Raw genomic sequence first — 14,688 nt, forward strand, 5'->3', positions numbered from 1 at the left:
TTTCCCCGAGGGCTTTTCAGCTCCTGAAGAGAAAGCAGCAGTGTAACAAACATGTAAATGAGTGTCAGAGGTCTTTGTACATGAATTTCCTGTCTTTACTGATTCCTAGGCTGCCATTTAGGCACCATCAAGGATAGGTTAGTATCCTCTTTATTTTTGACTTTTTGAATAAATACTAGTTCTTCTGTTTCAGGACTATATAAATGCTGTTGCTATTTTACATTTAAGTGTTGGAGAGAATGTTCAGAATGGTGCTACTCTACCCCACTGCCCCCCACCCTTTCCCATATTATCCTCCCACCCTTTCCCATATTATCCTTTTAAATAAAAGTATTGTTGCTTGTTTGCATGTTCCATCAGGGATAGGCTCTTTAGATTCTGGTGTGCAGGAGTGTGGATGGGTCCTTAGCCTTTCTGGTGTGCAGGATTGTGGGGTAGGCTACCTGGCCAGCTCTCTTCAGATGCCCCAATACTGGAGTACCCAAATAGTCTGAGAATGCCCCTACCTACTCCAACTTATTTTGCATACCTGCTGCAGGTGCAGCCCACATCCATGAAGCCCGAGAAATCTTGTGGCGAAGTTAAGGGTATGGAAGTGCGGCAAAACAAGTCTCCTCCCCCTTTTCCCAACCTTTGTACCCGGGGTATTCTTGGGATCTATTGTCCCCTTCATCCTTTAGCCTATTATGAAGTTTCCCTAATGCAACTTCAAATTGGAAGATCAGAATGGAACAGTGATCTTCTGTAATGTTATTGTTTGTAAAAGAAAATAGAAGGCAAGGTTTTCAGGCTGCATATGTTCAGTAAACAAGTTAGTAACTTGAAACAGCGTTGATAATGTTTCAAGATTTGTGAAGCTGAAAAAAGATACAGAAGCTGTGCTGCCCAATAAGTGGTTTCCTGTTAGGCAAATAATCCAACACTGAATTCTCAACACAAAAACAGAAACAGAAATACTTGAAAAAACTCAGCAGGTCTGGCAGCATCGGCAGAGAAGATGCTGCCAGACCTGCTGAGTTTTTCCAGGTATTTCTGTTTTTGTTTTGGATTTCCAGCATCCGCAGTTTTTTGCTTTTATCACTGAATTCTCAATTGTGGTTAAATTGCTTAAGTGAGGAATATTGGATTTTAAATGATGTTAGAGAGCTTCCTGAAAAACCCTGAATAATTATGGCATTATATCAGATTTATTGCACTCAGGTGACTTCACCATTGCATTATAAGATATCAATGAATTGACTCTAATTAACTGGACTGTGACTTTAGCAGCAGGAACAGACAATATCACTTCAAGTAGCTTGATGTGAGTGATTACCCGATGCAAGCTCAGGCTTGTGCAGCAGTTTTATACTTGAAGAAAATTACCAGGGTAACCCAATAGCACTAAAAACCCAAGTGACACAATAAATATTACTCAGTTATGTATGAAAGACATTGGAGTAGATTTTCAACTTCACCACCGAGGCAGTAATCTGGCAGGGTAGACTGCACAGATTTTATGGGACCCACTTGATTTTCTTTCCATTGAGATTAAATATAATGAAAATCAGGCAGATTCTGTAAAGTGCAGGTGATCAGTCCTGACAGATTACTGTCCGGGTACCAAACTGGACTTTATTTGATGGCTTAGTGGCAAATTATGAGCTACCAGATCATTATTTTGATCATTTGTAGATACTAATGCTGTAATTGCAATGTTAAATTGCTGATCATCTGGTTAGATTAACTTGGCAATTAAAAAAGAGAATTGTGTGGAATTGGCTGAATGTTGTTATGTAGGTAAATACAACAGCCTTTCTATGTCAGCAATATACCACAAAAATACAATGAAGAGAATGGCCCTTTCTTATGTTGATATCGGTTGAAGGATACATATTGGGCAAGACACCAGAAAAACCTCCTGCTCTTCATCAAACTACATAGTATGTTTAACATCACTTGAAGCACTGGAACAGCCAGATGGGTCCTCAGCTCTGTCAAATCCGAAGGACAGCACCTTCATTAATACAGTACTCTTCCAGAGAACAGAAAAAAATCTGGAAATATTCAGTCTTGAGGATCAGTTTGAAGATTTGAAATATTGACTGACTGACTTCTGGCCTACAAATGCGGTGTGATTTGATAAGTAACTCCAGCTTTTTTTTGTTTTGAAGGTGAGGAGCCTCATGACAAAATCCGGGAAATCAAAACAGCAGACAGTTGAGTACAGCAGATGAGGAGGAAAATTTATGTGGCTCCAGGATGCATGGCCTGGGTCACCCACTCTCAGGAGAAGACTGAACAGAGATTTAACTCAACATCCAAAACATGCAACAGCATGAAAGATAATGAATTCTTATTCCTCCACTGCACATACATCCATTGCCTTACCAAATTTTAGTAATTCGAACCCACCCTGATGGATGATTCTTGGCATAACAGCTGCCACAGGGTACATTCTGACTTATAGTTTCATCCTCTCCCAGGCATCAATCCTTCAGGTTCGGGTCTTTGATACCAATGGAGTTATGGCTAGCCTCACCAGTTGTTTGGATGCAACATCATGCATACTTTTCCTGCCACTGGGAAACCTGCACAGATTGCACACAGTCTACAGTGGGCCAAGTGGCCTCCTTCTGTACCGTAATGACTCTGTAAGTGTATTTTACTCTAAGTAGCAAGAAATACATTCTGCTGCTATGGCCAATTCCAACAAATGTGCAGATAGGAGCACATTGTAACATAAGAATTGCTATCCAGAAAAACACTAAGATCCTATTAGTTCATCTTCTACCATTCTGGCAATCGTATGATACAACAATCATGATTATTCAACTCAATGCAGTTTGTAAAATCTTGTGCACAAAATATCTACTATGCATGTCTACACAAGGGTGGTGAATCATCACATGTGAAGCATTTTGTCATGTTTTTGAGAGACATGATAAAGTGGTATATGAATGAATGTCTAGTGGTTGCACAAACTTTAGTTCATCCAAAATGAAGATATTTAAATAAATTTCTATAAGTATTACAGTGACAATCATAGAAATTTTGAATAAGGTGGAAATAATTACTAAAAAAAATTTATTAGACCAGTGATTAGTTCTGGGGAATGAAACATGACTGGGAAGGTCCTGCCAGTACCTACAGCTGAATAAATGATATATAAAGCAGTGGAGATTGGAGAGGATGACAGTGATGGATTATTATCTAACAACAACAAAAAAATGGCTAGTGTAGCCGAACTGCAGTGCAAGAGTTAGTTATTCTGCTAGTCATAGAATATATTCTGTATTTAGTGGATATTAAGTCCTTTGGGAATTTTTAAACATATAAAACATGTTTAAGTGCAAAGTATAAAAGCAAAATACTGCAGATGCTGGAAAACTGAAATAAAAACAGAAAATGCTGGTAAAATGCAGCAGGTTTGGCAGCATCTGTGGAGAGAGAAACAGAGTTAACGTTACGAGTCCACATGACTTCTTCAGAGCTAAAGAGAAGTAGAAATGTGATGTGATGGATTTTATACCGTTTAAGAGGGGGTGGAGCAGGTGGAACGAGATAGAAGGTCATTGAAAGGCGACAGATAAGGAGAGACTGACAAAAATGTCATGCAGATGAGACAAAGGGAATGTTAATGGTAGTGGTAAAGAGTGCTGATAGTGGCATAAAGGTAAGATAGCAGAAAGTGTTGATAACAAAACAAGGGTCAGTGCTCAAAAAGCACTTTGCGGAACACCTTCACTCAGTCCACAAGCATGACCCAAACCTTCCTGTTGCTTGCCATTACAACTCACCATCTTGCACTCGTGCCCACATGTCCATCCTTGGCCTGCTGCAATATTCCAGTGAAGCCCAACGCAAACTGGAGGAACAGTACCTCATCTTCCGATTAGACACTTTTTAGCCTTCCAAACTTAACATCGAGTTCAACAACTTCAGACCATGAACTCTCTCCTCCATGTTGAACCCTTTTTAAATCCAATTTTAATTTTTATTTACTTTTAAATTTATTTTATTCTTTTATTTATTTGCATTTTTAAAAACCCTTTTCCCCAATGCCCCTCCTCCATGGGCCATCCGTCATTTGTTTCTATGCTGTGCTTTCACAGAGCACTGACCCTTGTGCTGCTATTAACCTTCTGCTATCTTACCTTTCTGTCACTATCAGCACCTTCTTTACTCTTTACCATTATCATTAACACTCCCTTTGTCTAGTGTCCATGACAGCTTTGTCAATCTCTCCTTAGCTGTCACCTATTCCTGACCTTCTATCTTGCTCCACCTGCTCCACCCCCTCTTAAACAGTATAAAATCCATCATATCACATTTCTACTTCTCTTTAGCTCTGAAGAAGTTATATGGACTCGAAATGTTAACTCTGTTTCTCTCTTCACATATGCTGCCAGACCTGCTGAGTCTTACCAGCATTTCCTGTTTTTATTATGTTTAAGTGCAAATTGTTGTCTTCCATCAAATAGTTTCCATATAATTGCTCAGAAATTCCCTAATGTAACTTGCTGGTTGCTTCTAAAAAAAAGGTTAAATTCAGCTCCACTCAGTAGAAGTGCAGGTTATAGAATTTGTCGCACAATATTACCTGTAAATTGAGCTCCCATTGATTGTCACTGATTTACCCAATAGGGTCATGCAAGCTACAGCACAGGAGGTCACTTGACCAATCCTGCCTGTGCTGGTGCTGGTTCAATTAAAACAACCTATTTTAATCCCATTTTCCTGACTTTTCCTCAGATATTTTTATGTTCTTTATTTCTTTTTTCTCCACCGCTCAGAAGGGATTAAATACACAATTTAATCGGAATTGAACAAAATGATATTTATTTACCAAACATGTTTTTGCTGAGTAGTGCAAACTGTAACCTGACATCAATGAGGGGGGATTCATTTAAATGGGAAACTCTTTCGAGTTATCAACAGTCACAGATTGCAACTCTTTCGAGTACAATCACAGTTCTTGGTTTCCGGGAGTGGGACATGAACCCACAACCCTCTGATTCAAAGGCGAGGGTGCTATGAACTGAGCCACAGCTGACACCTCCCTTAATTTATATGGGAAACTCTTTCGAGTTATCAACAGTCACAGATTGCAACTCTTTCGAGTACAATCACAGTTCTTGGTTTCCGGGAGTGGGACATGAACCCACAACCCTCTGATTCAAAGGCGAGGGTGCTATGAACTGAGCCACAGCTGACACCTCTGTTAAGAAGATGTAACTCTTTCGAGTTATCAACAGTTACAGATTGTAACTCTTTCCAGCACATTCACAGTTCTTGGTTTCCGGGAGTGGGACATGAACCCACAACCCTCTGATTCAAAGGCGAGGGTGCTATGAACTGAGCCACAGCTGACACCTCCCTTAATTTATATGGGAATTGCACCTCAATGAGGTATGACCCAACAAGTAATCACCTGTTTCTGCCTGAAATTCAAGGAGCATTTAACATGGTGGAAGCGACAAATTTCTCATTGGCCACAATGGAAATGATAATTGGTTAGTGCTTTCTGGCCAATTTAAATAATTGCACAATTTAAATGTGGGTGGTTTAAGTGATGGGGACTGTTCTTAATTAGCTCTTTTTAAAATTATCAACATTGCCTCAATAGCCAATTGAGGTGCTAATAACCCTTGCTGTGAACAAAAATCTTCCATCTTTCTCCTTTGTTTCTCTATTTACAGTTCTGAGTCGATGCCCCTTTTACGAGAGCATTATTAGAGATATTTCTACTAAATCTTTTTCTGGCAAATTGCTAAGATTCCTCACTTGGAAATGTAAATTCAAATCAATTTACACAGGCTGCTGTTTAAAACAAATCAACCTGGCCACTATGAGCCAAGATGAAGGGTCCTTCATTGCAAAAGCACATAATGAGACACCTCTCTAAAGTACATGAGACCTTTTTAGAAGGTTGAGCAGTTTCATTTTGTCCACACCTCACAGCTAAATTTGGTAAAGTAATTATATGATTAGCTGAGTCTTAAGGTATTAACAGGAATCTGGAAGTTCATAAACGCCATGAAATAATGCTGTTTTCCCACCCTATCAGGTTTCCATAATCTTCTAAAGGAGAGCATTTGTGGGGGTTGTTACCTTGTTGTTGTCCCACTCTTGAGTTTTCATCTGAGTGTTGTGAAGCTCATAGGAAGGTTCCATTAAAGAAGTTTCTGGCTTTGGATATCCTGGGATCACATTGTGCAGCTGGAATCCAAATGTCAGCAGCCAACTGTTCACATCTGTGGCATACAAAAGAGTGAAACTATATTCAAATTCTTTCAGTTGTTTTACATACAGCACCAGGGAACTGTTAAGCTTTACTGCAGAATTTCCACAAACAGCTGGATGATCAATAGTAACTTTCATCAGAAGTGTAAAATGTAGAAAAGTATTTAAATTACTACTATCATTTTGTATGTGTCAGATTAACTGGCATATAATACACATTGCAAACAGTTGTATTCTTTTGCAGTTTCAATTTTTGAAACATATCGCATTTCTAAAAGTTCTAAAAACACATGCAGGGGGACATCTCAAATAGCTTTACATTAAGGGAGCAACAATGAATGCCATGGAGAAAAGGGAAATGGAAAAGTCTAGGATTGGGGATGAAAGGCACTGTTGAAGAAGAGGAGGGCACTGAGGAGTTTTTTGGAAACAGGAAGAACATGGAGCTCTGTGAGACAGAAGATGAACAGCTGAGCAGCCACCAATGATTCAGTTGGGGGAGCAGTGGACAAGGATATGCTTGGTGTTAAAGGAACAGAGGCTGCATGAAGGGACATAAAGTTGAAGGGAGAAGTGATTTCGAAGCAAGGCAATAGAAATGATTTCAAGTTGTTGGCCACACAAATTTCTGCCACTTCCCAGTGACGTCTTGGAACAAGTGGGAAATCTGACAGTGGGATTTAAATGAGTGAATTAAAGTACTCCAGGTCTCTTTTGTGGAACGCTTGGTAAATTTCTAAACTCACACTGCTAATCACTTGCAGAAAACTGGTCTGGAATTAAAATCGGGTCATATAAATGTTACAAAAAATATAGCGGATAAACACAGTAAATAATCTCTCACAAATTTCCACCGAATTCAGCTAAAAGTATTACCTAACAAGGTTTTTTTTTACTATGAATTTTAAGGCTTTGCCACTAAAATATTATTTTTATGTAAAGACCAGGGTGCCCCTAAAAGCTCATTGTTTTAAACGGAAATGTAGCAATTATAATTATATAATTGGCTTTGTCAATATTACAGATTTTGAATGCAAATGAAATTCATTATTTTTCTACATTTACTTTAATTTGCCCTTAAGATTGTGCAGAATAAATTACATTCAATATCATGTGTTGTAATTCTATGGCTATGTTGTTGGTAACTAAGTTACCAGCCATTTGGAAGTAATGACAATACCATGTTAAGTGAATGGTGTTCAATCATTGTAGGCTTTAGACAATCATGACATCCTTATTCAAGATCACGTATTAAAATTGTGACAGTTGCAGAGAGTTATTTTTCTTTAGTTACTTACATTGCATTTGAATTGGTCTTTTTAAGACAACACATGTTGCACTTCACATTTTCTGCTGTTCCTTTAATAGTAGCATTTCTTTCCTATTAGAGTCTAACCTGACACAGCAAAATTATATTTAATTTTGGTCCCTTAATGTATAGGACAGGTGCAAATTTGCTTTGTAGCTCTCTGTCACAAAAGTATATGCTTCTTGTAAAGTCTCATATTTCAGAAAATATTACAAATGGTAAATAAAACTACAACAAACTCTTTTCAATCAGAAGTTTAATTTCATACCAGCTATTGATCATAGAACACTGGTCAGCTTGTTTTACAATGAATTCATTAGAGAGTATGGATCAGACTTGCTCTAGTGTACAGAGAAGTAATGGAAATGTTAGGTTCATCCATCAGCTCTTTAAGGATTACCAGTGTGATAGCTACCTGCATGAAACAGAACACGTAATCACTGAAATATTAATTTACATAAAGAAAAGAAACAATCTTTCTTACCTGTCATATAACATTTGATATCCTGCATGTTGCTGACTGGGTTGTTATTTTTAAACATGTACAAATTAAAAGGTACAAGACTGTCACTGAGATGATTCCAGACATCGTGATCAGGTGCTGTCCATCTTCCAGAAAGCACATCGTAATCTCGCCGTCCAAAGTGCACTAGTTTGGTGAGGAGATCATACAAGCCTCCATGATAGCCTACAATGAGTTGAAAGGATGGATTTGTGTCCATATAAATCTCTCCATAAGCAGTATAAGTGATTTGCTTAATCATTAAACCAGTTCCACTGAACACAGCTAATGGGGTTCCTGTATTATCACAGGCAACATAGAACTCATCACCACTGCTAATTTCCATAGCAAAAAGGTGTCCCTGAAGGTCATAATATAGCGATGCTATTTCAGAACTTGTATGATTGTACATGTGTGTGACTCTTGCAGGATTACTCAGATCTGCATAAAAGAATTGCAAATACATCCCATAGCTGGTTCTGCTTGACACCCGTCTTCCAACTCCATCATATCGATAATGCACTTTCCAACCATCTGTTTTACTGTATGCTTTGCTAAGAAGTCCAACTGAATTGTACTCAAAGATAATATTTCCTCTCTGTCGTAAGAAACCATCCTCATCTACTTTGTACTGTACCTCTCCAAGACGAGTAATCCGATCTCTCAGGTCATACCTCAGTGGAGTCAGACGAGCACTATTGCCAGGACTTAGCAAATGGAGGTTTCCATTTAGATCATAGCTGTAGCGCCACAGAGGCTTGTCATTCAAGGATACGGTCTGCAATTGACCATCTGCATCATATTCATAAGCATACCTGGATGTATTGGCATAGGGACCAACCTTCAGTTCCCGTTTTACTACCCTACCCATGTTGTCATATTGCACTGTCATCCAATACATGAGTGATCTGAAAATTTCATACTGGACTTCTTTCACTCGCCCATAAGCATCAAAATGTTTAGTGTGAGTCATGACTGCAGTAGTGATGATCTGATTAATGTCATAATAAATTACACCAAATTTTCCAAATTGTTCAATTTTACCAGAAACATCATCATATCGATACAGATCAATGGGTAAAGGTGTCTCATTGATCACAGCTTGCATACTGGTAACCCGGAAACTGTTGTCATAGTTATAATCAAAGCGAGCGTTCACCATTCCTTCCTCACTGAATCGAAAGATCTGTCTGTCAATAAGAGGGCCGATTTGCCTGAAACGTATAGTGCAAGTGAAGCCTTCATTCTGCAAGTTGACAGTTTTAAGCATTCCAGCTGTTTCATCATAAGTATAGCCAATCCTAGTGGTATCATAAAGGATTTCAGAGAGCTTGGACAGCTTGCCATACTTGTAAAGCACACGACGTCCAGTTCCTAGGTATGAAGTCTGCAACAGCTGATTGTCCTCTGTGAAGTCTTGAATTACAGAAGCATTACCCTCCGGGGGTTTGTAGATGTTCCTGTAATAGCCCACAGAACGAATGGTTTCCAGGTTTTGCTGAGCCACATTTGGCATTGTCACAGAAGATAGCCGATCATTTTTGTCAAATTCAAAGATATACTGTCTTTGACTATGTAGAAGGAGCACAGAGGACTGTGAGAAACAGGAGAAAGAACATTTTATAGCTACTAATGGTACATCATGATTTGTATGAATTCTATTAACTATTTCATCTATTTACATGAATTTCCATCAATCTTCCCGGACAAGTTAATTAATTACGAGGAATAATATATTTAATTTTATGGCATCTTAAATCTGTAGCTGAAACTAAACAGATGTTTAGAGTGCAGCCCCGAAGAAATTAATCAAATCTTTATAAATCATGTTAGCATTAATAGGGCACACTAGCTAGATCTGAACTAAATGTAATAGTTTCACTGAGCAAGGTGTGACAAAACAATTTAGTTTCAGATGCAACGTATACCTTTTGAAAGTTGTCATAAAAGGGTCACTAGATCGTAGAATAATTGTCCTTACAATGTATGACAAATAAAAGGAAAGAAAGTCTTCAACTATCATTTAAGAAACAAATGCAATTCAAAACAAGAATAATTAGATGCTCAGCTGATGCACACAGAAGATATTCTTCTCTACCTCCTGCATGACACTGAGGTACCTAGTTACATTGGGAATTTGCCACATTTCGCCATTCTAATAAATAGCTCAAGTTTGACATTTTTCATCAGATGTCTCTTACAGTGGTCATGACTGAAATGGATTCATGCCATTACAACACAGAGGCCATTACATTGTATGAAGCAGGAACTTAAGAAATGGTTTCAGAGCAACACAAACTGATTTGTGGTAGCAGCACCCTAGATAGCACATTCTCCTTGCCATTTCACACTGCAAAGGTAATGCACTCTGGTAGATTTGGGGAGGAAAGAAGAGAATGTAATGTAAACCCATTTCTGCTGGGGAAAATATTACATTGCAAATTATTGCAACCATAATCATGTGAAATCAGCTCCCCTGGTTTGGGCACTGCATCTATATGCCAAATAATCAGCTTCTGAAACAGATCCCCCTTTCATAACTGAAGGATGGCACTTGATCTTGAGGAGGACAGGGAAAATGGTTTAAGGACACTCTGAAGGTCTCATTGAAAAGGGGACATGGACATTGGTGCCTGGGAAGAACTTGCCACAAACCGTGCTATGTGCCGGTGCCTCATCCATCAGACTGCAAACAGTCAGAAACTGACCCTATAAACTCTGCTGTGGAGAAGTGGCAAAAGCAGGAGAGAGAGCAGAACCCTGGCTCGAGAACCCCTCTTCCTCAGGGCAACTCCCATCCCCTCTGTCCAAAGACCTATGGTTCTAGGATTGATCTAGGACACACAAATCATGAAACCTGGCAGATATCATCCTAATTTTGAGGAATTGACGACGACGATGATGGTGACAACAATGATGTTTAGCACACCTCTCAGCATTCAAAATGTCCTATTATACAATTATCCAATTGTTGAACTTTACAACAGATTTCCTATATAAAAGACAACAACTAACTCAATTTTCTCAAAATGTACATCATGTATGAAGAAAATAAACTTCATGAGAGGCACATCACTGTAGCATTACCTTTTCAAGGTAAGTGTAGCTCCATGACTTTCCATCTGCAAAGGTTCTAGATACAATCCTGCCAGCCTGATCATAGTCAATTCTTTCCGACATGGTACCTCTCTGGATACCTGCCACTTGACCAGTTGAAGAGTATGTCACATTCACCCCATTTAGTCTGCTGCTTGGAGACCACAGGGTAGGTCGGCCAACCTGATCATACAGGATTCGAAGGGTGAACTTCCGATGATCATCATATATCTTTTCTGTTCTAGTTACACGATCAAAATCCAGAGAGAGCAGATTTCGGCTATGGACCTGGAAAATATATAGAACAAGCTATAAAACTCCTCAATCATCCTCTTCTATAGATTAAAAAGTAAGAAAACTTTGGAAAAGGTCTCATGATCTATGGGTTTGTCAACAAATTTGGTGCAGATCTGTGAGCATTTTTTCTGCCTGCAGATATTTTGCTATGATTTTTACTCCTATTTCTTCACACCATCATGCATATTTTCCCTGCCTAGCCATTTAAAGAACATTTTCTATTTTACTCGTGTTCTGCTGAAGGCATCAAGCATAATATTTCTGCTTTAAAGCTCTGCATGCGCTGATTCATGGCATGCAATGGAGCAGAAAAAGTGGCAGAGAATGGCCATGCTGGATCTTGGTTGATTTTGCTCATGTTAGGAAGAAGCTCTCACCTGAAAGAGGTCTGTAGTTTATTAAGAAAGAATTTGCATTAATATAATGCCCATCAAATCCTTAGGATGGCTCAGAGTGTTTCACACCCCAATGAATTACTTTGAAAGTGTAGACAGTAGGTAAACATGGCAGCCAATTTACACACAACAATAATTGGGAGGCAGTGGCATAGTGGTATTGTCATCAGACTATTATTCCAGACACCCAGTGTAATGTTCTGAGGACCTGGGTTTGAATCCCACCATGGCAGATGGTGAATTTGAATTCAATAAAAAAAAAAATCTGGAACTAAAAGACCATGAATTCTTTCTTAATAAACTACAGACCTCTTTCAGGTGACAGCTTCTTCCAAACATGAGCAAAATCAGCCAAGATCCAGCACAGCCATTTGTAAAAGGTTGTAAAAACCCACTAATATCCTTTAGGGAAGGAAATCTGCTGTCCTTACCTGGTCTGGCCTACATGTTGACTCCAAACCCACAGCAATGTGATTGACTCTTAAAAATGTCCTCCAAAATGGCCATTTCAAGCCAAGTCAGTTGTCAAGAGCAATTAGGGTTGGGCAATAAATACTGGCCCAGCCAGTGATTCCCACATTCTATTAATGAATAAAAACATATGAATGACTAGATATTCTATTTTATTGACATTGATTGAAAGAGGAATGTTGGGAGGATCACAGAACTCTGATCTTTTCCAAACATGTGCCTTAAGGTCTTTTATATTCACATGAGCAGGCAGATAAGACTGAGTTTAACATCTCCTTTGAAATATGGCACCTCCTGCAATTTTCATGTGGAACTTTGTGCATCCCTGTTTAAAGAAAGCTCGATTTGTACTTGGGATTAAATGCAAATTCATGAAATACTTACATTTGTAAGTGACTATTATGGTGATTTAAGGTATGTGATTATGAGAATGGATGTGCTAAGAGCCCTACGAAGTAACTACTGACCTTTATTGAAACTTTTCCTGTAAACCAGCAACTTTTCCGGTAGTCAAGAGGGCATCTGACCACGGCTTTAGATTTCTGGGACACAGAACTCACAGACACTCACCTGAAAAGGAGACTTGTGGATCATTACAGCTGCGTACAGGTTTTAAGGGCAGTCTCCAAAGAGGCAAGGCAGCTGACAAACGAAAATTTAGAATATCTACGGACTTTTTTTGTGGTAACAGCAGGGAAGCTTCATCTTCATTGAACTGCATCATTCAAATTTGTGTCAACTTTGCTGGAATCTGTGACAGACCCCAATCTAAGGAACCGCCAGGGACTGATTATTGCCCCCTGCTGCATGGAAGCACAGACTGCAGCTCTAATGGCAGATGCAGAGAGAACCAGCTTCCAGACCTGGAGGCAAGGTTGCAGGCTACTTTCTCCAAGGTCTTTCAAGATCCAATAGATGTCGTTTCACTTGCCATTCCTGCTGATCGGCAGGCACAAGGATCCAGGGCCCAGTGGCATGGCAATGGCTGGAATAAATGTTGCTGAGGCTGTCATTCTCAGGATAGCAGAACAAAAGAGGCATCTGGCTTCCCTCTCAGTGCACCACAGCATTGGCACATAGGAAGAAACACCATAAGGTTCAGGCATAAGATCACTGAGATATAGCCGTTAGTGGCTTCCTCCAAGGAACAAGTTGCCAAGTAAGAAAGGATGCCATGGGCTAGCTCTTTGTACCATTGGAGAAACCAATCATTTGCCATGACACAGGTCCTCAGGTTGCAAGAAGCACCAGAGTAAGAGGAAGAAAGTCATGTTTAGATACTCAACTTTTAAGAAAGAGTAAGTTGGCTTCTGGAGTTTGTTATATTGTGTATTAACAATCATCAACAAATCTTGTATTGATGTGCAGCGTTCTTTGCATGTTGTCACACACATTCTGAACAGAGTGAGTTTTCTGTTGAGTAAGTTGTGGTGATTTTCTTTAGACGCTCACAAAGCAGTGTTGGCGAAGTTGGTTGCACATCGGAGCTTGGGAAAATCAGAAACTCTATTAAACTGGATAACCTTATCTTATTGTTGCCTTGTTGTGATACCAAACTGGAGATATCCAAGACAGCTGCCTGTAAAGGCCTGGTACCACAGAAGCTGCCTGTGGCTGTGATTTTCATAGCCATAGAAAGATTTGCTTGGGCAGATGACTGCAGCCCCAGATTCTCAAGATAGAGCTCCCTTATCGCCTCTTTGTTGAAATGGACTCCTCTAATATAGATTTCCTCATTAAGTTCTGTATAGCTGTATAGCATGTGTGCTCTCTCTTCCTCCTTTGGGGAGGGGATATTATCTTGTGGATTGCTTCCTCTTTAAATCAGACCTCACACTTCTTTCCCCCATCCCCTCTTCCTCATTCACACTATTCTTCATGTATGTTAAAGTGGGAAAGGTCAGATTTAGTTCAGAAAGTTGCCATTTAATTTTTGAGAAGGAAATGAAGTCGAACCAGATTCGTCATAATTTGTTAGCCATATAAAGTTGTTGCCTTAACTCTAGGCTCCGAAATATATTAAATAGTGTGAAATTTCAGTTCTAACATGATTGAGTAGATCTTGTGGGACAATCTGGAACGAGGGGTCACTGCCTAAAAATAAGGGGTCGTTCATTTAAGACACAGATGAGGAGAAATTTTTTCTCTCAGAGGGTTGAGTGTCTTTGGAACTTTCTTCCTCAAAAGGTGATGGAAGCAGTCTTTGAATATTTTTAAGGCAGGGGTAGGTAGATTCTTGATTAACAAGGGGGTGAAAGGTTATTGGGGGTAGGCAGGAATGTGGGGTTGAGGTTACATTCAGATCAGCCGTGATCTTATTGAATGGCAAAGCAGGCTCGAGGGGCCGAGTGGTCTACTCCTGCTCCTAATTCGTATGTTTGTATCTGTATGAA

The 14,688-nt window shown here is 39.4% G+C and overlaps 1 protein-coding gene across 1 annotated transcript in view; it reads right to left on the reverse strand.

Moving 5' to 3' along the window:
• tenm4 (teneurin transmembrane protein 4) overlaps positions 1 to 14,688 on the reverse strand; it is a 240,022-nt gene that overhangs the window by 10,979 nt on the left and 214,355 nt on the right. Inside the window, exons 22-24 of the mRNA XM_078544823.1 lie at positions 11,124 to 11,420; positions 8,019 to 9,630; positions 6,094 to 6,236 (exon numbers count right to left, since the gene is read on the reverse strand). Coding sequence (XP_078400949.1) covers positions 6,094 to 6,236; positions 8,019 to 9,630; positions 11,124 to 11,420 — 2,052 coding nt within the window. The remainder of the gene's footprint in view (positions 1 to 6,093; positions 6,237 to 8,018; positions 9,631 to 11,123; positions 11,421 to 14,688) is intronic.

Source organism: Cetorhinus maximus, chromosome 7, assembly GCF_964194155.1.
Source record: "Cetorhinus maximus chromosome 7, sCetMax3.hap1.1, whole genome shotgun sequence".
NCBI classification, from domain to species: domain Eukaryota; kingdom Metazoa; phylum Chordata; class Chondrichthyes; order Lamniformes; family Cetorhinidae; genus Cetorhinus; species Cetorhinus maximus.